General features: G+C 51.4%; 1 protein-coding gene across 1 annotated transcript; it reads right to left on the bottom strand.

Moving 5' to 3' along the window:
* Positions 1-570: 570 nt before the first annotated feature.
* Positions 571-14,005, bottom strand: UHRF1BP1 (UHRF1 binding protein 1). The gene is made up of 20 exons (XM_029962527.1): positions 13,843-14,005; positions 13,051-13,089; positions 12,505-12,596; positions 12,133-12,322; positions 11,770-11,910; positions 11,029-11,199; positions 10,314-10,491; positions 9,888-9,974; positions 9,588-9,752; positions 8,943-9,085; positions 8,040-8,181; positions 7,351-7,544; positions 5,604-7,144; positions 5,190-5,377; positions 4,551-4,702; positions 4,307-4,454; positions 3,423-3,694; positions 2,946-3,054; positions 2,475-2,590; positions 571-2,065 (listed from the first exon to the last, which is right to left on the bottom strand). The coding sequence occupies exons 3-20, from the start codon at positions 12,570-12,572 to the stop codon at positions 1,940-1,942; spliced, it is 4,131 nt and encodes a 1,376-aa protein (XP_029818387.1). The 5' UTR covers positions 12,573-12,596; positions 13,051-13,089; positions 13,843-14,005; the 3' UTR covers positions 571-1,939.
* Positions 14,006-22,664: the final 8,659 nt, after the last annotated feature.

The raw sequence follows: 22,664 nt of genomic DNA, 5'->3' as shown, positions 1-22,664 counted from the left end.
CCTGGAAGGAGGTTAAGGAGTTTAATTTTGCTCCTGGTTCATAGAACCAATAAATGCATCAGTGGAAACAAACTGCAACAAAGTTCCAATACTGGCTAAAACTCAAATTCAAGTTCAGACTTGCACATTCCCCCCGTCCCCAGGCCCCCGGAGCTGCTCCTGCCCCAGAGAGGTGCTGAGGCCACGGGCTCTCCCACAGCACCTGTGGTGGGCAGGATTCCGTGGGCTCTCACCAGAACAGAGGATGAGTCCTTAGATAAGGGGCTCCACAAAGTAAACTTTGCTACTTGTGATCCATGGAGATCCCGGAGGTTTTGTCCTCCCATGCCTGTGGGTTTTGGGTTACAGTCCTTTTTACTGGGACTTCAAAGCAAAGGAAACGCTTGAATTCTTCAACAAAACCCATTGACTTGAGTTGCTGGAGCAAGAAATTTGCTGTAAACAACTTGGCCCCAGCTGTGCTCAGCCTGCACACATGGGAGGAGCTGTGGGACCCTGCAGGTGGGCACCAAGGCAGAGCAAACCCTTTGCACCCCACTCATTCCCCACCCAAACAAAACATCATGAAAATTTGAAAGAGCAGAAGAGAAACCTTCCATTTTCAAGCAATTAGCAAAGAAAAAGCAGGAACACCATTGCATTCCACCTCAGGCAAGCAGTCTCGGAGCTCCTGCTCCCCAGGGGAGAGGGAGCAGCACAAAGGTTTGGCAAAGCAAAGTCCAACTTCTGCTCGGAGGCTCTGGGCAGTTCCCAGGGTCTGTTCCAACAGCACCTGGATCCGGAGAGGCTCTGTCACCTCCTGCCTTGCTCTGGGAGCTGCTCACAGCAAGTCACTCCCTGCAGAGGGGTCTGACACGTCAGCACTGCCTTCGCTGCTGAGGGCTGGGGAAGGCAGTGCCCCTGACACCCACTCCAAGTGCGTTTTCCTCTCGGGAACAGAGCAGGTGGCTCTGGAATGTGTCCCAGCCCAAGCAGCCCCCTTGGCCACAGACCAACAGTCCTGCTGAAGCACTTCCCCCAGACAGGAGCTCAGTGCTGACAAACCCCCACGGCCCTGCAGGAGCAGCTCCTTCCTCAGGGGTCACAGCTGTTCCCTCTCCCCACCGGAATTCCGGCACACAAAGCTGTGAGGACAACGTGCACCCCAAAAATTACACAGGTCATCTCACTCTGAGACTGAACCAACTTCCTTCCCCCCTGTTCTTTGATAGTAAACTTAAACAGTGCCTTGTAAGGAATCAATTCCTTTGTTTTTCTGCATCAAAAAGCCAAATGTTGTGGGATTAAGTGAGAATGAACTGGACTAAGTTTAATACACTGTCTCCACACAAGGAATTACTGGTGGAGAAAGAAATCTGAAGGGATTTCTTTACTATCCTGACCCTGTTCTTGGGATAGTGAGTTGTATCCCCTCACTCCACAGGGGGAAATCCCTTCTGCACTCCTGTCCCTCCCTCCAGGAGCCAGCAGAGCCCTGAGCCCTCTGCCACCCCTGTCCTGTCACTCCCCAGGTGCTGAAGTGACCACCCTCCTCCTGCCATGTCCCTTGGTGAGCAGGACTGGGCAAGAACACAACAAGGGAGGGTGAAAGAAGCAGAAACCCCAACATGGACCCTCTCTAGATGTCACCATGGAAGGTGAAGGCTGAAAGGATGAGGAGACACAGGATGTGTCTCTCTCCCCCCAACATCTGACCTTGTGTTTGCAGGCTGAGCAGTGCCCTGGCTCAGTGCAGCACTGCCAGAACACAGCAAAGAAAACTCCTCCTCATTCCTTCCCTGTTTGTCTCAGCCAGGCCTCCCTCCCTCCCTCCCTCTCTGAGTCCTGTGCAGTCCCAGCTGGTCTCAGTCCCTGGATCAGACCCATTTGGCAGCGACGTGACCAAACCTGCCCTGGTGGTGCTGGTGCTGGTCCCTGCTCCCTGGCAGTGCCAGCACTGTCAGAGCTGGAACAGGGGGTTGTATTTCCTGATCTCCTGCAGAAGATGAGCCTTGTCCATGTTGGCTTCTGCAAGGGCCAGTTTCATGGTCTGCAGCTCCCTTTGCAACTCTGGCACTTGCTTTAGCTACAAGAGACAAACAGAAAACAAGGCAGAGTTTCCAAGGTGCACAGTGACCTGCTCAGAGGAGAACCAGAGCAGGAGCTTTTGAGATGAATTACATATGACACAACTTCTCTTTGTGGGAACCTCTCTATTCCTGTTTTTTGAACAAGGAACTGGACACAGTGGGAAGATGGACCCAACCAGAAAAACAACCAGGTTTCTGAAAGGGAATGGGAAGGTTTATGCTGGGCAAGGTGCCCTCACTCCTCAGAACTCCCATAAGAGGAGGCACAGGCTGCTCCCCTGGACACTCCCTTCCTGCAGCTCACCACACCTGCCAGGGACTGCAAACACATGAAGGCCAAAGAGAATTTCCAGCCCCCTGCCAGCTCTCTCCTTGTCCAGACAGCAACAGGCAGCAATGACTCACCTGCAGCCCATGTGCTCCTGCTGCTGGGGCTGCCAAGACAGACTCTGCTGGGGCCTTTTGCTCCTCAGGAACTGACACAGGTTTTTCCTCTTTCAGTGAGTCCTTCCCCTGGGGAGCTGGAAAGCAACAGAACACATTCAGGTGTGGACATTCACATAAGAGGGCTCTTGGCACAAAAAGAATAATATTTTTTTTCTTCTCTCTCCCCCTCCTTTTTAAGCAGGGAAACAAAATTCTCTTTTCCATTTTAAAATGAAGAAACTAAAGCAAGGGAAGGGCAGAAAGGGGTCCTGGCTGTGTGTGCTCAAGGAAATACCAAGTATGAATTCCCACACTAGGAAACAGAGGCAGGGACTGCTCCCACCCCGGAGCCCATCCTTCCCAGCAGCAACCATCATTCAGTTCCAGTCTCCTCCAGCACAGCCTGAGGGTGCAGAGGGACAGTACAACCAGCTCCTGGATGTTGCTGACCTGTGAGATAGAACACACCATCGTCCCTGCGCCTCACGACAACGTGATCCACTGCCAGGGTGATGGGGACAGGGCCAGGGGAGGTGGGGTACACCCGGGGGCTGTCATCCTGGCAAAACACAAAGCAGAGAGGAGATGAGCTGCTGTGACAGCTCTGGCCCTCTGGAAAGGATTCTCCTCGCCTGCACCCTCCTCAGGAGCAGCATTCCTGCCCAGCAGCCCTGCCAGAGCTCACCAGGGCACCCACCCACAGAAGGGCTGCATGAAGAGGCTGCACGTGAGCAGTAATCAACAGCTCCCTTGGGTTCCTCGTTCATCCCTAAGGCAGTTTTTAGAAGCAAAACCAGTCTCAGGGAAACAGAAGTTCTACAGAGGCCCCTAGGAATCCCATGGGGTCCCTTCTCAAGCAGAATCTTCCAAGCGAGCTCTGCCCTGGCTGCCATCCCGGGAGGAATCTCTGGTTCCCCACACACTCACCTGCATCGTGATTTTGGCATCCACCACCTCTATCTCCATGGGGATCACCTCTGGAATGATCTCATCCTCGAGGAAGGGGCCCAGGCTGGTGAGGGAGGACATGCCGAGCTGTGTGTGGCAGCCCCGCAGCAGCACCCGCAGGAGCCCGTTCCGCTCGGCCAGCGGGGAGTGGGCGGCGGCGGCGGGACCCCCGTCCAGGCGCAGGCACAGCTGGGGCTGGGGCGGGCTGGGCACGGGGGCTGCAGGCTCCTCCACACCCGGGGCTCCTACAGCTGGAGCAGAGAGGTGTCACTGCACAGCGGGGCACCAGCGGCCGGGTCTAAACCCAGAAAGGGCATCTTGGAAAGCCCATTCCTGCCCAGCTGCAGAGAGCAGCCAAGCTCACAGTGACCTCAGTCTGACATCATCTCTCACTTGAAATGAATCCATGTTGGAGCTGTCTGGGGTTTGTTTACTTAGGGGTTCAGTTACCTTTTTTGGGGGGTGGGGGGTTGATTGTTTTGGGGTTTGGGTTGGGTTTTTTTAATTCAAATTTAGCCCTGGGGAGGTACCCTAGACCAAAAGCATTTTTCTCAGAGCAGGAATAACTTTGGGGTTTCCCTAGATAGCTTTATTCACTCTTTTAATTCATTTCGTGCAGCCTAGCAGGAATTAAAAAAATCCCAGTCAATGATTACTAAGCCCCACAGAGCCTGGCTATGCAGGCATTTGGGAAACATCTTTGAAATGCAGATCTGAACCCTCGCAGCTGAGTTGTATTCAGTCCTAACCACCCCAAACACTGAGGTCCCAGTTACTGGAATATTCCCCGAGCAAGGCTGCTGTAAAAGCCAGTTCTAAGAGCACAGCTGTAAAAGCAGCTGAGTCCCAGAGCAGTGTCTCACCCACGTAGCCACGCAGATACTGCCACATCCCCACGTTGTTCAGCTGCTCTGGAACCACGTTCATCACTTGTACAGCCACAGACAAATCATCCCCTCGTGCCTCTATGCCACAGTTCACCTCATTCATCTTCAACACGAGGACAGACACCTGAAAACAGCCACCAAGAGCTCATTGATTACAACAAACATCTCTCTGGTTCACTTCCAGATCCACTCAGGGACAGAACCCCAGTGCCAGACTGACCAGCTGCAGGCTGGGGTCTTCACTCTGGGACGTGGAGCTGTTCACCTCCGGGGACAATCCACCCTCATCTTCGGCCACCAGGCTTGTCCTGCTGCCTGAGTCACCATGGGCCTGAGGAAGCTGCCTCGAGGAAAGAGGGTCCAGGCTGGGTTCTGAAATGAAGTAACAACAAAACTCGATTCCACTTCTTTTTCTGGTTTTGAGAAGTCCTGATGTCAGCATCTGCCTGAATCTCATGGCCTCTCAGCCTATACCATCCTCTGGAGAACTCTCTCCTGCTCCTCTGATGAGTTTAAGCAATACAGAGTTGAAGTGAAAGATGTTCAGAGTACTCTATATCCAGCCAGCCCTTCCTAAACCATTCCTAAACACTCCATACACCCCTCCACTGGCACAGTCATAGCCCCTGCTCTGCTATGGCCTCAGGACATCGTGTTATGTGCAGGGTCACCCCCCCACTCATTTACACTCCTCATCTCAAAGAAACAGCACCTACAAAAGGAGAAGGAGCCACTGGGGGGGAACTACTGATGGCCTTCAAAAGCAATTCCACACGAACACAGCACGGAAGGGTTGCCCATGGCACAAAGCTGTTCATCACTGTGAGAGGAGAGGAGAGGAGAAGCCAAGGGCTCGTACCAGAGTCTGTGAGCAGCACGAAGCCGTCGCTGCCGTCGCTGTCCAAGGACAGCCCGTCCTCGGGGCCGCTCCCGTCCACGGACGTGGTGTCAAAGGAGTGCTGGGACGGGGTTCTCTTCAGGGAGAAGAAACGCATCCGGCCCCCGCCCGGGGTCACTGCTCCCTCCTCTGCTTTGGGCACAGAATCCCTGCAAAAAACCCAACACAAACCAGTGATAAAGGCAGACACCTGAGCCTGCAGGTTACATGGATATTGGGCTGGACTCTGACCTCTTGCAAGTCAGACTTTAGTGTCCTCAGACCAGCCCCAGGAGATGGAGACTTAACTCATCTCCAACCCAAAGGACATGGGAAGAGGGGGAGCAGTTCAGTCTCTGTTCCCCCTCCTGCACCCTGGGAGCCCGTGGTGCTCACCTGGCAGGGGGCAGGGAGAGCATCCTCTGCACGGTGGAGGTCATCCTGTCCCGGCTCAGGCTCAGAGCATCCTTGGTGAGGGACATGGCCTCCTTGGTGAAGTCCATTGTCACGTGCAGAGCCTCCTTTGTGGCATCCTTGGTGATGTGCAGAGCACTGGAGAGCTCCACCTCGATGTTCCTCAGTGGGATGAGCTCTGCCTGGACATCGAGGGCGACGCCTCCGCTGCCCGAGGGCTGCACATCCGAGGTTGGGCTGGAAGGGAGAGCAGGGGGGCTCTGAGGTTGGCTGCTGGTCTCTGCTGGTCTTTCTGCTACCAGGGCTTCCACAGCTTCATGTGCTTCCTCTATCAAGCCCTTCTCCTCTGTGTCCTTACCACGTGGAGCTGCGCTCAGAGCTCCGTCACTCGCAGACCTTGGGAGTGACTCTGGCAGGACACTGGCACTGGTACTCCCGACCTCACTGTCCTCTGGAAGCTCCGAGGAGCTGCACACTCCCTTCTCTGAGCTGCTCTCTGATTTCAGCTCCTTCTCTTCGGCCGCCAGCCCCTCCTTGCTGTCTGAAGGAGAGAGCTCAGACTCGATCAGGCTGGTTGTGTCCGAGTCAAGGGATCTGCCTTCCGGGACAGACCCTGGAGCAGGGTTCATGAGCAGGGCCACTTCAGCACTGTGGAACATAACTCCCACACAAGCAGACATGGGATCTAAAGGACACCCAGTCACTTCCTGGGTATCTTGGGCCAGCTGCTCCTGTAGTGTTTGCAGAACTTCCTTCATCCTGAGCAGCACCAAGTACTGGTAGTGGTTGAGCCGAACTTTGACATGAACAGATGAGGACATGAGCACATGGATATCAGCAGAGGCTTCCAGCTCTTCACTGTCTACTCCATCATCAACTTCACAGTCAGATTCTCCCAAGACATCCATTGCTTCTGGGGCCTTGTAGATGTTCTTCAGGTCCTGGTCAGTCTTTGATCTTTGACAAATGCCGTGTTCTCTGGAAAGGTTCTCGTTCTTTGAGTGGTTGCTAAAGCTGGCAGAAGGCTTGATTTTCACCTCAGAGGCAGCCAGTTCCTGTCGTTTAGATATCTGAGCTTGCCTCCACCTCTTGGGCAGGCAGGCCCAAATGGAAAGGGGAAAAGGGTCAATAAAGCTGAGGGCTCTGCCCTTGGAGCTTTCAGCCCCCTCGAAGCCCAGGGCAAGCTCAGTGAAGTTCACAGACCACAGATCCTCAGAGGCAGAGGTTTTGTGGAGCAGCTGGGGCAGGCCCGGGTGCTTCTGAGGCCTGTCATCCACCTGGTAGGCGTGGCGCAGGAAGAGGGTGTGCAGGAGGCTGAAGCTGCCCTGGGCCCGGGGGAACTCGGTGTAGCCAGAGTGGAAGAACTCCGAGCCCGCGAATCTCCGGAAGAGGCTCTGCAGGTCCTGGCAGCCACAGGAGGGGCCGTGCCGGGTGTTGGTGGCCGTCACCTCTGACGTGCCAACGCAGAGGCTCTGCGGGCGATCCCGATGGTCCGTGACCTTCTTATCCACAGGGATGTTGAGCTACGTGGGGAAGAGAGACGTTGCCTATTCTGCGTGAGAACCTGAGCACCCGCTGTACTGCCCACAGACCAAACAGAACTAGCACAGGTGGCAGACAGAGGAAAGTCAGAGCATTTGTTTCCTCACTGTGTCCTGGTCTCGTGTGCCTTCCACAACAGGGAGGGAGAGAACACCGAAGGCTGGGGAAGGGAGGAAAGGAATGGTACCTTCAGGTGGAAACCGTCCAGTCGGACATCAACGTGCTCATCACGCTTGCCTGAGTCCTCCAGCTTGTAGATGGCTTTGAACTGCTCCAAGCTGCGATAGAGATCCAGGCAGAAGAGATTGATCCAGAGCACACTTGCTGTGTCCAGGGTGAGAATCAGGCCGTTCAGCTGCACGTACAGGTTTGGGCACGGAACTGGAATGGAACAGATCAATAAGAGCAGAAAAGGCCCCTCAGGTCTCCACAGCTCAGTGCAGAATCTGCACTGACAGCACCAATGCAGGGCCTTCACCACCCTGGGAGACTATTTCTGAAAGGGAGTAGCTGTGGTGCAGGCAGAGAAATGAGGTGTTCCAGGTCTCCCATCAAAGCAGCTGCAGAGTACCCAGAGCACCCCACAGCCCTGCTCCAGTGCTGACCAGTAAGGCAGAACCAGGAGCTGGGCAGGCAGCAGCTGCTGCAATTCCTTCCTACTCACGGTATTTTGCAAGCACAGCTCTGCATCCACACTATGTACAAACTTTATCCCACCTTCCCACAGGCAAAAAAAAAAATTAAAATTAGGAAGGCAAACGTCAGGAAACTAACAATGATGGACAGAGAATATCTAGGGTTTAACACACCTAAACAACTAAGACTGATGATTCTTAAGGAAACTTATAAAAGAAGGTGCTAACCTTGGTGTATTACCTGGAAAGTCCTGATTGTCTGGGAAGTAATACTCTGTGAATTCAATATGGATTGCAGAGACCTGGTCAGGGAGTTTGAAGAATTTTCTCCTACATGAAACCAAGGTGGAGGGTTTCTTACTTTGTTGCCCAGCTGTAGAAACCTGAAAGCACAACAGAATGCAGCTGTGCAGAACTCAGACACGGCAAACCCAAGTGTCCCAGTAACCCCACAGTCACCTGTATTCAATCCACCTCATTTACACATCAAACATACGCTGCTTTCAAACAAAAATAAAAATTTCTTCTACTGGCTGATATTGCCAACTCCTTTCCTTTGAGGGAATTTAGTTCTTTATGTCTCCTGTCACTGCTAGTAAGAGCCATGACAAGCAGAATTAGGTGACATGAGCAATCAGAATGAAACCTATCACAGCTGTCTGCAAGATCTGCAGCACGTTGGTAAGTCCATTGTAGTATCTGGTGCTGCAAAAAGCAAAACCAGCTCTTGGAGAGGATACAGGGCACATGGGTGTAGGGCCTGATCCAGGATAGGGATACTCTGTCCCAGGTCAGAAAGCCTGAGGTAAGACTTATCCTCTGTCAAAAATCCACATCCTCATGGACTTCTCAAAGGTATGGGATCTTTTATTGAGGGCCTGCCTAATGCTTGGTGCAAGCTTAGATATGAACAGAGGGCAGAAACCTGTGCTTATGCAATTTCCTCTGAACGTGAAAACTCCCAGCAGTTCACACTTGGGTGGGAAGTTTCCCGTGCAGCATCCTAACGGCGCCCGGGCTCCCGGGGTAGGGCTCGGTTCCCCTTGGATGGCACGGGATCCAAATGATTTATTTAAGTCATATCTGATTACATTTCTCTTTTAAAAGTGCCCCGGACATCTCCAGAGCCTGCTCAGCTCCCTACCTGGTGCACATCCAGGTCGTCCACGCGCACCAGGACGCAGCTGGAGCGCAGCCGGTGCCAGGGCGGCTGCCGGAGCCGCGGCAGACTCGTGGGAGGGGCTCGGCCTTTCTCCGGGGGGCTCGTCTGGGGGCTCTGGGGGGTGTCTGTGGGGACAGACAAGCAGAACCAGCAGGGTTTTAGTCACCTCCTTTGCATCAAACTCCACCCTCAGCACCGACACCTATTGTGCTTACTGAGCAGAATGAACAGCCCCAAAATTAGAAACAGATGAACACAGCTGGGCAGGAAAAAACCTCAGGACTTCTGAAGGAAGAACACTGTGAAAGATGAGTCTGCTCTGTGGCAAGAGAACACATTCTTCAGCCAGGTCTTAAGTACTTCATTTCATCCTTATAAACTCACTTATGGAGAAACTCAATAAGAAGCCAGGAAAGGGACCACTGCAGCCCATCCATCCTTGCTGCAGAGCTACCCCAGAATGACAGCCACTTTCCTTTGACATTATATTTATGATTTTTAGAGTACTATGGATTTCTGCATCAACAAATCAGCTTGCTCAGCTGGGGAGGAGCAACTAGAGATATTGCTGGATGGAGCAAAATTGGTACTACGTCCTGCTTCACTAGTTTTATCAAATACCATTACCTGGTTTCTTTTTGAAGGGGGAAAGTGGAGTCCTGGCAAAGGCAGGGTCCATTTCTTCATAAAGCTTCTCAATCTTGCTTTGAAATTCACTGACCAACTTCCTTGCCCACTGTCCCCGTGTCTCCATTGCTTCACTGTACCTCACCCAATGCTTGCAGGCATCTCCTGTGGGAAAGCAAACATCCTGGCTTTAAAAACCGAGGTTCCTTTCTTCTAGTTCTGCCTGAAGCCATAGAGCAGGACTGTTCTTCAAACTCTTTATATCCCCCTCCTCAAGTTGTGAGGCCACAGGCTCCTTACCTGCCCTGTGGAAAGGATAATAGTCAAAAGCCATCCTCCTGAAGGTGAGCTGGATGGCACCTCCCAGCATCCCATGCTTCAGAGCACCTGTGGGAAACAGAACAAAGAAAACAGTGGTCAGCCCTGCAATCTGAGTCCTGATCCAGGAGAAATCACAACTACATTGCTCTGATTGCCACCACTGACTGACTGACACCATGGCCAGGATCAGGGTACCATCTCTAGAAAGCTGTATCAAAATCTTGTCCTAGGCAAGGACACCTGAACGCAACCGGCCTACAGTTTATACGGTAAGAACCAGACCTAGAACCCCAAATCCCAAACTGCAAAACTCAGTTTTTGAGTTTCCAAACTTGCTTTCCAACCCCCTCCAAGCCAGAAAACCACTGCCTGGGGTGATGTTGTCCCTGCTGCTGCTCTCCCCACCTGCCTCCCGGGCGTGGCTGTCGTCGCAGATGTGCAGGTCCAGGCGGGAGATGAGCAGGTGGTACGAGGACTCCTTCATGTCGTGCTTGTCAAAGTACTGCCCGATGCTGCTGGGGCTGGGGCTGCCCCCAAAGGGCTGGGCCCAGGACTGCTGGGCACTGGGAGCAGGTGGGGTCACCTGTGGGAGAGAGACAAGCTCGGTGAGAGCTCAGAGAGAGGGGAAAACAGAGAGGGGCATTATAATGCACTTAAGCAATTTATGTCATCTTCCAGCCTGTTTATAGAAACTGAATTGGGATTCCCTTTCCTATGTTTTCATGAGCAAAGCTCTTTGTCTGTGGCTCTGCCAGCTGCAATTCACTTCTCTTGAAAGATGCTTTAAGACTCCTGGGCCAAAAGGGCCAAATATTCCCAATCCCTCCTATGCAATCTCACTGTACCATGTGCACATCTCTGCTTCCCCAGAGCTTCTGACTCCAGCTGCAATATTCCTTCTCCCTTTTCCTTGACTTGGAAAACGCATTTTATTGGCAATGAATCCCACTCCTCTGGTCACTTCATTGCTCCTCATCAGCCCACAGTCCATGTGACACTCACCTGATACCAGGGAAGCCCATGTGTTCCCATCAGGGGATACCCTGTGAGCATGGGACAGATGCCACAGAAGTAGAAACTACCCCTTTTCCCTGGCAGCCCAACTTCCAAACTCATTCACCTGTACAGACTCTGGAGCCAAGCTTTTCCTCTGCTGAGCAGATTTCTCCATGGCCTCGCTCAGGGACTCAGCATATTTCATCATTGCCTTCAGCTGGGAGTCTGTCAGCACCCACAGCAGGTCATCCAGGAGAAACATCAGCTTGGAGGCCACCACATTGCAATCTTTGGTCTGCAACAGCAAGGAGACAGGGACTTCAAAAACTGCCACCACAGACAGAGAGCCTTCATAACATACAGAAAGAAGGGAGGCTGCTCTGAAACTCCTCTGGGATGTTATCTGCTGGATGTCCACAGCACCTCCTCTCAGGTGGAAAGTAGTCAAAGACACCTTCTCTTTAGGAGGCAAACTGCTCGCTGGTTTAAAATTGGAAAAAAAAAAAGGGAAAAAAAAAGGAGATAGTTTCTTCTTTTTTTTTTTTTTTAATCATCACATTTCCACTGACAGCTAAAAATCAGGCTGCCAGGCTTTCAACTCCCAGTACGGAGCTGACAGCTCTCCTTGGGATGTTCAAACAGATTGAAAAACTCGCTCCATCCATGATATCCTCCCCTGGGAAATAAACTGCTTTGACATTTGGTAAGGACACAGCTGCCTCTGACAGAAAACATGGAGTGACACACCAGCCTGGGCTCCACATTTCTGAAGGGAAAGAAGAGCTGCTGAGGAATGTGGGAGGAAATATCATCACTGCACCAGGCAGCGAGATTGTGTCCTGCAGAGCATGGAGGAGACTCTCACCCTTCTCTTGAGAGAGATCTGGATCCTCCCCTGGTTGGTGATGAGTCTCAGAGGAGTAGTGACAGGATCCTGATCACCATTGTCTGTGGCATCTGCTTCTATCCTCAGTGTCTGCCAGGTGAGTTCTTTGAACGTCAGAACCTGCCCAGGAGGAGAAAAACACTGAGAGTTTCACAACTTCGAGGATTTAAAAAAAAACAAAACACTCAGACGATGTGAAATGAAACAAAGCCACACAAAATCATTCACCACACTTTTCCTCTGTGATCCCAATACAAACTCAATTCAGACAGCAGCCTGAGGGCCCCAGGGCTGGGGTGGTCCCAGTGGGGGCTGTGACAGGCAGGGCAGGACAGTGCTCACCTCTCCCCTCTGTGGGTCGGTGATGCGGGTGAGGCGCAGGTCGCTCTGCTGCCAGTTGGGGTTGACACTGTAGCCTTGGAGCTGCCAGAGCTCAAAAGAAGCGTGAAAGGCCTTGGAGTGGATCTTGATGGTGATGGAATTGACAACAATAAACATCCCCTCCACGACCTTCTCAGCAAAGCCATATTCACTGCAAAGAGAAGAGCCCTCCATGGCATCACCCGTCAGACAACAGGCCTGGCACAGGTAAGGCTCACACACAGGTTTAGAAGCAACATCAGAGGCACAGTGCAGGGAGGTGACTCAGGGAGACCAGCAGGCCCCACAGCCCAGCAGGACGTCAGGGAGAAGCCCCAGGGCTCAGGGTCTCACCTTTGGCCAGCAGCCAGAGCGATGGGGGACTGTCCGTTGGGCGGCCGAGGCTCCTCACACGTCCTCATCTCCACCTCCACCTTGTCCAGGTACTGCAGAGACACAACGTGGGAGCCTTCAACACCACACCCAGCCTCCAGCTCAGCCCACCAGCCTGGGGTGTGAGACTCCAGCACAGGGACAACCAACTCTGGAGCCTCCTGCCTCTCCAAGAGTCTCATGTGTTAAAGCTCTCACACCAGCAGTGCCCAGATCAGGGTAACCTGAAACCCCAGAAGTGGGGAAAACGAACAACAAAAACAGGCACAAGGTTGCCCTGGACTTCCCTGAGAGCTCGTCTGGCTCCATCCTGCAGTGAAATGGGGATCTCATGAGGGGGCACTCGTGGCCAAAGAGGACTGTGCTCCCCATGTGCTAAGGGCCTGGAGGACTCAGGTCAAATGAAAATTTGAGCCCTTCATGGTTTCCCTCTGCAGAATTTTTCTCGAGTAGAAGAGATTGAAAAGAGTGAGGAAGAAAAGAAAGGGACAAGAGAGGCAACATTACCAGGCAGATCGGATGTGTTTTCAGCTTTGTCCACTGGATCTGAAAAGATGAAGTTGAGGTTACAGGGGTTATCTTTGCATTGGAAAGTTTTAGAAACTGCAGGAAACCACCTGAGTCCAAACTTTGAGCCCTGTTTCTCTGAGAAATGTCCACAATGTCTCACTGTATCCAGGTCAAACAGAGACACAGACAAGACATTCCAGACATCAGATCTACAAACCCAGATGAGCTTTTGGATCTCAGATATCGTCACGAGTAATAGATATTCTGCAGGTCAAATTCTGTTATGGAGAACATTCCTGGCCTTGCAGAGTTTACACCTAACTGCTGCTGTTACTGGAAGTCAGGCAAGTCCTTTGAAGACTGTGCACAAACCAAAAGGCTCCATTTTATTTTCATACAGCAACGCTCACTCTGCAGCTCTTGTAGGAGGGAGAACAAATGTTTGTTACTAAACTAAGCAGATCTGACTCTAAAAACAGAGCACATCAGATGAGTAAGACAAACTCATTTTTATTGTCACTTGGCAGAGTAGAACCATATTTCTTTTATAGAAAGTCTCTTCAACATCCTAAAAACTTTCGCATTCATGGAATGCAACTGTGGTTAGTACCAACTGCAATTAAGCAACCTGGCAGTTCATGTCAGCTAAAAGAATATTTTGCTTTAAAAAGTACAAGGAGGAAGAATTTACAAGAGTCCAGTGTGCAAAGTGCACAATCCCAACGATCCTGCCTGTGCACAGTAACTTTACCCATCTGAAGTGGGGCCGTGGGTGCAGCCCCCGCTCACCCTGATCGAGGCCTTGTTGCAGTAGACACGAGTGATGGCGAGCCAGGTGGGCAGTTCCAGCACATTCTGCAGCACCTCCTCATCCAGCTCCAGGTTGGTCAGCTGCCCCTGACCTTTCAGCGTGCTCAGGTTGATTTTGTCCGGGGAGAGATTCTTGGTAAACCTACAAGAGAAGAAAGAGGAGACTCTAAAAAGAGCCCCCAGCGAAGCTGCTGGGACTGCAGGAGCATTTCAGAGCTATTTTAATACCAGAGTCTGTTTGTGTTTCGTTAAACCCCTTCTGACATTTTTAAACCCTAGGCATGTCGGTTGCTCCAGAAAAAAAAACATCTCTACACTTTGACATTTGAAGGACTTTTTTGTTTTAAACCAAATTCAACTCTGAGAAACTGAAAGTTCCTTCTAAAGCTCTGGATCCTGGAAACCAGCAAAACTGCCCTAGGACAAAACAAAAGAAACTCAAAGCCTAACTGCAACAGCTCAGCAGTTTTATCCTCCCAGAACTACGACGTCAGCAGTGAACAGTTTAACTCTCTAGATTCTTTTCACCCAGGAAAGCAAAAGATCATCAGTGTTTAAACACACCCAGGAGGGTGGTGGAGGTCAACCCGGCTTCTCAGCATCTGTACCAAGAAACTGCACATTCTGGAGTGTGCTCCAGCAGGTGCTCCACTGGCTGGGAGCTGCAGGGGTACACAGAGGGTGTGATTAGTGCTGGGAGTCCTGTTGTGAGCACCCACAACCCCAGACGCGGGAGAGAGTTAGAGCAAACACCTCCAGAGGCAAACACGAGCATCCTTGTGTTGCATCAGAGAACCAGCTCTGCTGAAAGCTGATGGCATCGTGTCCACTTGGGATTGGGTACTAGGAATAAAGCAAACACAGCTTGGACAGGTAGGTGATACAAAGCCCTTAAGCTCCCAGGCTGCTGTGGGCAGAGATCAGCTCAGGGTGGGGAGCAGCTTTCTCACACCTGCACAGAGGGATCAGCCCCGGGGCTCAGATCCTCATCCCGGGATCAGCGTGCTCAGAGGGGAAGCTGCTTTCAGCTGGGAATGCAGAGGAAAGGCACAAGCACATGCCTGAACCAGGGCATCACTTTTATTTAGTGTGGAGGTATATCAGAAATACCAACAGTGGAAGAAGAGCAAAGCTGAAACAGGACACTGCAGAGCCCGGTATGAAACAGGACCCAGCTAAACCAAATAACTCTTTGTCACCATCTCCAGGGAAAGGCTGCAGAAATCCTGCTGAGCAGGTACCAAAACCACCACCAGTGCTACCAGACTCTACAGAAGAATCCTTTCACAAGGCATTCTAGATGCACCAAAATGCAACATTCCACCCCCAAAGCAGAGCTTACAGACCTCACCGACGTTTGGGACAACAGCAGCTGCAAGTTTTGGAAACAAAAATCTCAAATAGAAACAAATACTTTGTTTTAAACCACAGCCCAAATTCCCCAGGATATGTTGCCTATTGCCAAACCCCACTCTCAGCTCCTGCCAGGTACAGGAATCCAAGATCTTGGAATAACCTTCATGTTTGAGCCACTTTGACACCTGCAGTGACACGGGGCTTACAGGGGGCCAGAGTTCCTGCACACCTGGGGCTCACCCTGCCAGGTCTCCACTGCTTCCCAAGAGGAACCACCGTGGTCAGTCCTGGGGAGCAGGAGCAGCGAGTGCAGACAGTGGTGGATGTTTGCTGGCAGCTCACCCCATTCACCCTCAGCCACAGCATCCTCCTGGCAGCAGGGACTGCTGGCTTAGAGAAAGCAGAATGAAAACAGTGGCTATTGGGAAAACTGACACGGGAGGATATTGGCACTTTTTTTTTTTTTTACAACCCAAACAGAAGCCAAGCAGCACTGAGCCAGCAAACTCACAGGGCAGCACTCCTTCAGAGCCTGCTGGGATTACCCTGGCAAAAGTCAACCCTGAAAATCTATTTGCTTAATCATCAGCTTGAATTTATATCAAAATACGATGTCACTGCTGAAAACGACTGCCCCATTCCTCAGCCTGCATATCCAGAGGCCACAAACCCACTGACTGCAACAGGGAGTTAGGCCCAGTCTGACTGCTGGCCCAAAGCCAGGCCAGAATCATAAATAAATTTATGTTTACATTTGTAGCTGTCTCGCCACACTGTCTCCAACCAAGCAAATGCACAGACAGACAATGTCAGAAGACATCTGAAATCATAAAACTTCTCCTCAGATCCATGTCTCATCACCCTGCTGCCACACAGACCAGGAACCCTCTTCTCATGTATTCAAGGAGGGGGCTCTGCCTCAGCCTCCTCCCCACAGCTCTCCAGCCACCACCCCCAGCTCCACACATGTATTTCTATTGATACCCTCATCACTAAGGCTGGGAGAACTAATTAGCTGTACACCAGCAACCTTCATTTTGCTCAATGACCAGCATCATCTCTTGGCAGAAGTGACACCAGCCACAGCTGCAGCAAGTAGCTGGAAAATCCCTCCAAACACAGGTAAGGCAGGAAGGGGGAACTGGTGAGCTCCACCTGAAAACAGCCCAGCAATGCTGAGGGCCCGGGAACGGCTGCAGATCCAGGTTCTTGCCTTCACAAGAGTCACAGCAAGGGAAGAAATGAGGATTTTCTGCTTTGATTTGGAACACAAATATGTAATTTAACTAACTGTGGCAGAAGGACAGCAATTGGACATGGAAAAAAACAAACCTCAACAACTATATTCTGACCAATGCAGATTTGCTTCTTCCCAAAACCTTTTCCAGTCTTGCCTGGTCTGGTTTTGGACAGGGCATTTAGTGGGATTTCCATCTTCCTTGAGAGTCTTCTACAATTCAAAAATCTCTGTGATAGGTCATTTCACCTCACATTCAAACTTCTTATCTCAGGAGCCACAGGGCAGGTTCACTTGGACAAAACGTTCACAACTGCTAAAAGAACAGGTCAGTGACTTCCCAAATCAGGGGTACTCTCAAGGAAGGCAGCAGTGGAAGCTTTAACTGCAACCCACGTGTCTGAGGATTAACTGAAAAATAACTTGGAAGGAAATAAAACTGGGCAAGTGAGCGACACTTCTGTAAAAAGGGAGAAAATAGCTGCCTCGAGGACACGCAGGAAGAACTAAAAGCCTTTTGAAGAAGAAAAGCCATTTTACTTCCTCGAGGTTTCCTATAAGCAGGGCCCACTCTGCCTGACAGCAGGCACTGCAGACAAGGGCAGAGCTGCAGAGGAGGAAGAGAAACATGCTGAATTAGCAGAGGATGGGACTAATGATTGCACAGCACGAGATGGTGCCCAGATCTAACAGAGCTGGTGTCAGCCCCACTTAGCACAAACCCATTTAGAGTTTAGGGGAATCCAATCAACACCAAACTGCCCAAGTGTTTAGGAGACAGAAAGCACCACATTTCTAACCCTCTCTGTATCTCCAGCTGCACACTGAGCACAGCTCTGTGTGCCCCAGATATCCCAGGAGGCAGGAACACCTTCCCGTGGGGACAGTGAGGTCCCTGCACCATCAGCCCGATGGCTTCGTCCTGCTCCAGTTCCACAGCAAAGTGTTCCCACACACCCCAGTACCAGCCTGTCCCAGGCTCCTTATCAGGGTGCATTCAGGCACACTCACAGCCCTGTACACACAGGCCACTGCTGATGGCTTTACATTATCAGCTTTCTGTTTTTCCAGGCCTCAACTGCACTGAATGAAAGGCTGGACCTCTCAGCCACCCGAAGCCAAACACAAAACATCCTGATGAGTAATCAGTTGTCTTGGCTACACGTCACCTACTGCAACCCAACATGGCTAAGAGAAAAAGGCTTAGAATTTCAATTCAAAGTTAAAGTTGCAGGGGAAAAAAATCAGCATTTCCAAGCAGATAAGACAGGAGTCTGAACCATTACACAAAACAGAACATCGGTTCACTCCTCCTACAGCCTCCCTCAGGCCTCGAGGACACTTTCTTGTCCCAAACAGAAATTTCTCCGAAGGGTTCTGAATGCTGAGACGCTCCAGACCAGGTGTGCTCCTGGGTCCACACCCACAGCACCACACGGGGTACCAGGAGACCTGGAAAGCAAACCAGGAACCCATCTGAGAGAAGAGGCTTGGCCTCTGCCAGCAGCTGAACTCCATCTCGCTGAGTAAAGGGGCTGCTTTACTATTTCTAGCTCCTCAGCTGGACACTCAGGGAAATTTAAATGCCAGCTGCCCCACGCTCCCAATCTGGAATGAAAACCCTCAGCAGCTGCCAGGGAATTTCCCAAGTCTAAACCTCAAGCAAATAATAATACACAAAAGGAAACTAGGAAGAAACAGAAAAAATACATGCACTAGTCCAAAGCCCCACTTCTTCGTCCTGCAATCCAATCTGCAGTTCTGGTTCCAACCTGCAGAAACTAAAGGTTATTACATCACTCAGACTCAGCCAAAGACCTGCAGAGGAGGCTCAGGCAGTACAGGAGCAATGAGGAGAGTCCTGTTTGACAGCCCCTTCCCACGGCAGAGGCTCAAGGGCTCTGGAGAGGTTCCACAGGGCCAGCACAGAGCTCTGCAGACCCAGAGTTGCTGTGACAGAGTTCCAGCCACATTTTCCTCCTGAGCTACTCAAGTGCAGTTTATTTCTGCTGCAACAAGCGTCTGTTTAGCATTCCAGAAATGGCACACTCGTGTCTCGAGCCGAGGGGAAGTGTTTGGAAGCGCCTTGCACCCAGCAGCTGACACATGCTCTGTAAAACTGACCACTCAGTTCTCCTGGCAAAGAGCAGCACAGCAACCCTGACTTTGGAGGTTACTCTCTGTGAAGGGAAAATGCCACGTCCTGTCTGTGCCCACTCCTTTTTCCCACCCTGCCTTGAACAAAGCAGTGGCAGGTATGTGCTACTTTACCTGTAGCTGGGGTTGTGTCTTGACTTGATATTAAAATCCCTTGATATTAAAATTTTTAAAAGTAAAAAATAGCCATCAAAATGTACTGGGAAAATAAGAAATTTCCAAATTAACACATCGAGTAAAGGGTTTGCATCCAGCCTCATGTGCCTTGCTGGGCACAGCACACAAGAACTCAGAGACGGCTCGTGGCCAGTGGTTTGGGGCTGGTGCAGCCACTGCTGGGACCTGACAGAGCTTTTTCCTCATAAACTGCCTCACGGTGTCCTGCCACGAGCTGCTCCGTGCTCTGGATCCACCATGTGCTCTGGGGCACTGGGCACCAAAGGAACTGTTACTGGCCAAACAGCCCCCACTGAACGGCAGGAACAGGGAAAAGTAACGGGGTTCTTATCAGTGTTTAACCGCTGGCAGCTCTGTGGTTTCATGAACTTGCCATTGCTGCAACAGCTATTTTAGGCAAATGATCACCTCAGAGATCATCACAAAAATTTCCCTCATCACCAAAGAAGGATATTAAGGCAGCTAAAGCCAAAATTGCAAACTTGGTCTCAATTCTAGCGAAGAGCCTCTGTCCAAGGCAGGGCTCTTGCTGCCTAAATCACTCATGCTTCTGTACCTTCCTCAGGCCATTCCCAAATGCAATTTCCTTGCTTTCCTCCTTACCCACCATGCTCGTTAAATTGCTTCCAGTTAATTGGTAATCAAGGTCAGGAAGCTGGGAGAAGCCTGAAGGTTGGTGGTAAGCACACGTCTCTTACAGTAGTAGCTCTTCCAAACTCGGAGGGTGCCCAGCAGCCCTCAGGAGCTGCACGTGCCATCCTGTGACTGCAGCAAGGGCACAGCTGCAGCACAGCTCTCGAGCACGCAGGGATGCTGCAAAACACGTCATGGCGAGGGGGGAAGCAAAGAGAGCAAACAGGAACTCGGGCTCTGCTCTCTCACAGCGACGTCCAGGCTGCAGCGCTTGGGCAAGAAAGGTGAGCACGGGATCTCACCCCTGCCATTCCAGCCCCAGAGAGCCTCTCACCCCTGGCAGGGTGACCACAGCTGCAGTGGCCTTTCTCTGCCCTGCCTTGGCCTGAGTGCAGGACTCTGATGGGGGGGATGGACAGGGAGCAGGAAAGGACTCACAGTTCCGAGCACTGAGTTCCAGAAGGCTCCAAGGCCCCCCGTGGAACAGGCAGGGCTGGGGCTGGGACCCGGCTCTCAGATCTTTGTGTTGGCACAGAAGTAGCACAACTGTGTGGAATGGGTAATGCCAAAGGCATCTTTAGGGCCAGGAAGGGATTCCGAGATCCTCATATCCAAGTTGGGAAACAGCAGCCCCCGGAAGCCCACACTGCGACACCCACGAGTTCCTGCTGCCAAAGGGATCTGGAACAAGCTAAAGATACACCAGGGGCCCTCCCAAGCTCTTCACTTACCCACTCCCAGCAGCTTTGTCAGCTGCAAGGACTGGTGCAACTGCAAGTGGAAGAGGGGAGAAAGCAAGGCAACCTCGCCCAGAAAAAGGGATGTACGACCCAATCCCTGGGAATGAGGGAAAGCTCCACCAAGGTGCAGCACTATTACAGGGAGCTGCACGAGGCTGTTTCTCCTGGCCAAGTACCTGACCTACACTGACAAGCACCACAGTGTTACACCCTCCCAGGCTGCGCCACGGGTCTGTTCTCTAGCAGGTTTTTTTAATTCTGTTTCTAAAGCCCATCTTACTTACCCAAAAAGGTGGCTCCATACTGTCCTGAGGACAGTTTGCCAAATTCACAGCCTGATATCCCCAAATTTCTGTGGTGCACATCTGTTACACATCTGCCCAGAGCAGCAGCTCCAGCTCTGCGCTCTCCTCAGCAAACAGGTCTCGTTTCCTGTGCTGGTTTTCCTCTCTGGCAACACCTATGCTGGTGTTACCTAAACCAACTCCTCTCTCATTTCTCCTCTGCTTCCTTCTCATCCTTCTTTCTGATATTCCCAGAGTTTCTCCTCAGCTGCCATTCTCCAGGGCTCCTGTTACAGCGAGACACACTTGTGGTCTCCTTCCCCTGCCCCCAAGCCCCAGCCCCGCTGTTCCTCTGCTGACACCAGCTTTCATCTCTTCACAGCAGCAGGACTGCACTGCATTTCCTCTGGGAGCCATGTCCTGTGTGCTGTTGGATGCCTGGTACTCCACAAGCTCACACGCTTCAACACGTGTACCAAAAGAGAACGTCACAAAGCAGCTGTTAGAGGCAGCAGGGGATAAACCATTCCAATGCAATTAAATAAAAGTAATTTTGGCAGGGATTTCCACTGCAGTGGTGGTATATGAAATAAGCTGGGGCAGCGGACTTGTGGATAAACAGCCTTTGTCCCTGAGAACAAGGATCTGCTGTGGCTGCACCGACACTGGTTAAAGAAAAAAGACAATGAGAAGAAGCTACTTTCAAACAAGACCAGGAAGAGGCAAAGGCAGCTCACTGATTTTATTTTAAAGCGTTAGATGTGCTTCTGTGAATAATGACAGACTGGTAAACACAACCACACACACAACCAGCAGCTGATGTCCAGGCAGCTGACAGGGCCCCAGCCCAGAGCAGGGGCTGATCCCCGGGGGGCTCACAGGGAGCCCCTGATGTTGGGTTCCAAACACTCTCCCTCAGAACCAGCACTGTGCCTGCCTGGAAGCAGCAAGAAGTGAAAGCACCTAATCTATTTGCTTTTCCAAGCTAAATATAGGACAAAGGAGTGAAAGGCACAGATGGTGAAAGCTCCGCAACTTTTGAGATTCTCCTGCTCTAGGAATTTAAGCTGCTAAAGCACACACAGGCTGAGCCTTCCCAAATACCTCCACAAGGGAGCAAAGCCCAGCTGTACCATCGCCACCGGGTCACACACGTGACACGGGATCACACCTCATTCACAGCTCCCTGATCCTGCTGCCCCTCTCCTGACTGCTCCTTGCAAATCTCCACGGAGAGAAGGAACAAAAACACACCCCGTGGGGAATCGACTTCAAATGGAGACACAACAAGAGGAACAATGAATTATTTCATATGCAAATGTGAGCACAAAATAAAGGTAGATTAATGATTCAGTAGCAAAATTCTTCCAGGCAAATGAGCATGGCTGAAAGAAAACCCAAAGGGAGGGTGAAGCCGAGGTATTTAGAGGAAACAAAACCAGAACGGAAAAAACTTCATCTTTTTATACACCATTAAACTGTTTTCGAACTGCATTTCTGCAAAACATCCACAATCCTTGTGCAAGAGAGGGGCAAGATCAGACCAAGCACCCGAAAGCCAAAGTCCAAGTAGGTAAACAGGTAGAGCTGCAGAATGTTTTGGGACTCTCTGTCCTCCTTGGAACGGCCCAAAGGAGACACAGGTGAACATTATCAGGCCTGATTGGAGGGGAAAAGGGGCACTTTGGGGCAGGAAAGTGCTGTAACAGTGCAAGGTAAGGGAGACCAACAATCAAAATTAAGGAAAAGCACCAGCAAAAGTGTATTTACGTACAGAAAGAGAATTGTCCATGAGAACAACACACGCAGGAGCAGCACCCAGGGATAAAGCCAAGCTCTGTTCCATTGTCCATTACAAACTGCTCTCACCCACCTCTCCATGGTATAAACACTTCACTGCCTCCTGACCAGGAGGATGAATCTGCACTGAGTGTGACACGCTGGTGTGAGGTGGAATGAGACAAAACTCGGAGATGTGGGATGTCCAAATCCCAAACCCAATGCAGAATTCCATTTAAACCAGCACCCAGAGCAACTCCATCACTCTGTCCAGGACAGTGCCAAGGGAGCTGGAGCACCGAGCAACTGGTGACTCCGAGCACACAGACCCTGCACTGAGCCCACGGTGTGCAGGGACAGTGTGGGGCTCCAGGCACCCCCAGGACTCAGCTCCAGCCCCAGAGGGTCGGGATCCGCGGGTCTCGCTCCAGCCCTGAA

The sequence above is a fragment of the Manacus vitellinus genome, unplaced genomic scaffold (genome assembly GCF_001715985.3).
Source record: "Manacus vitellinus isolate BGI_N305 unplaced genomic scaffold, ASM171598v3 scaffold_47_pilon, whole genome shotgun sequence".
NCBI lineage: Eukaryota > Metazoa > Chordata > Aves > Passeriformes > Pipridae > Manacus > Manacus vitellinus.
Note: the sequence above shows the minus strand (reverse complement) of the source record. Positions and strands in the feature narration are given on the sequence as shown.

Bases quoted from the DNA above. Each gene is read 5' to 3' on its own strand.
- UHRF1BP1 (XM_029962527.1), bottom strand. From the start codon at position 12,572: ATGAGGACGTGTGAGGAGCCTCGGCCGCCCAACGGACAGTCCCCCATC. The intron at 8,182-8,942 runs GTAGGGAGCTGA...TTGTGCTTTCAG, and splicing joins ACGACCTGGATGTGCACCAG to GTTTCTACAGCTGGGCAACA. The intron at 3,055-3,422 runs GTGAGTGTGTGG...GTGTTTTGCCAG, and splicing joins ATGCCAAAATCACGATGCAG to GATGACAGCCCCCGGGTGTA.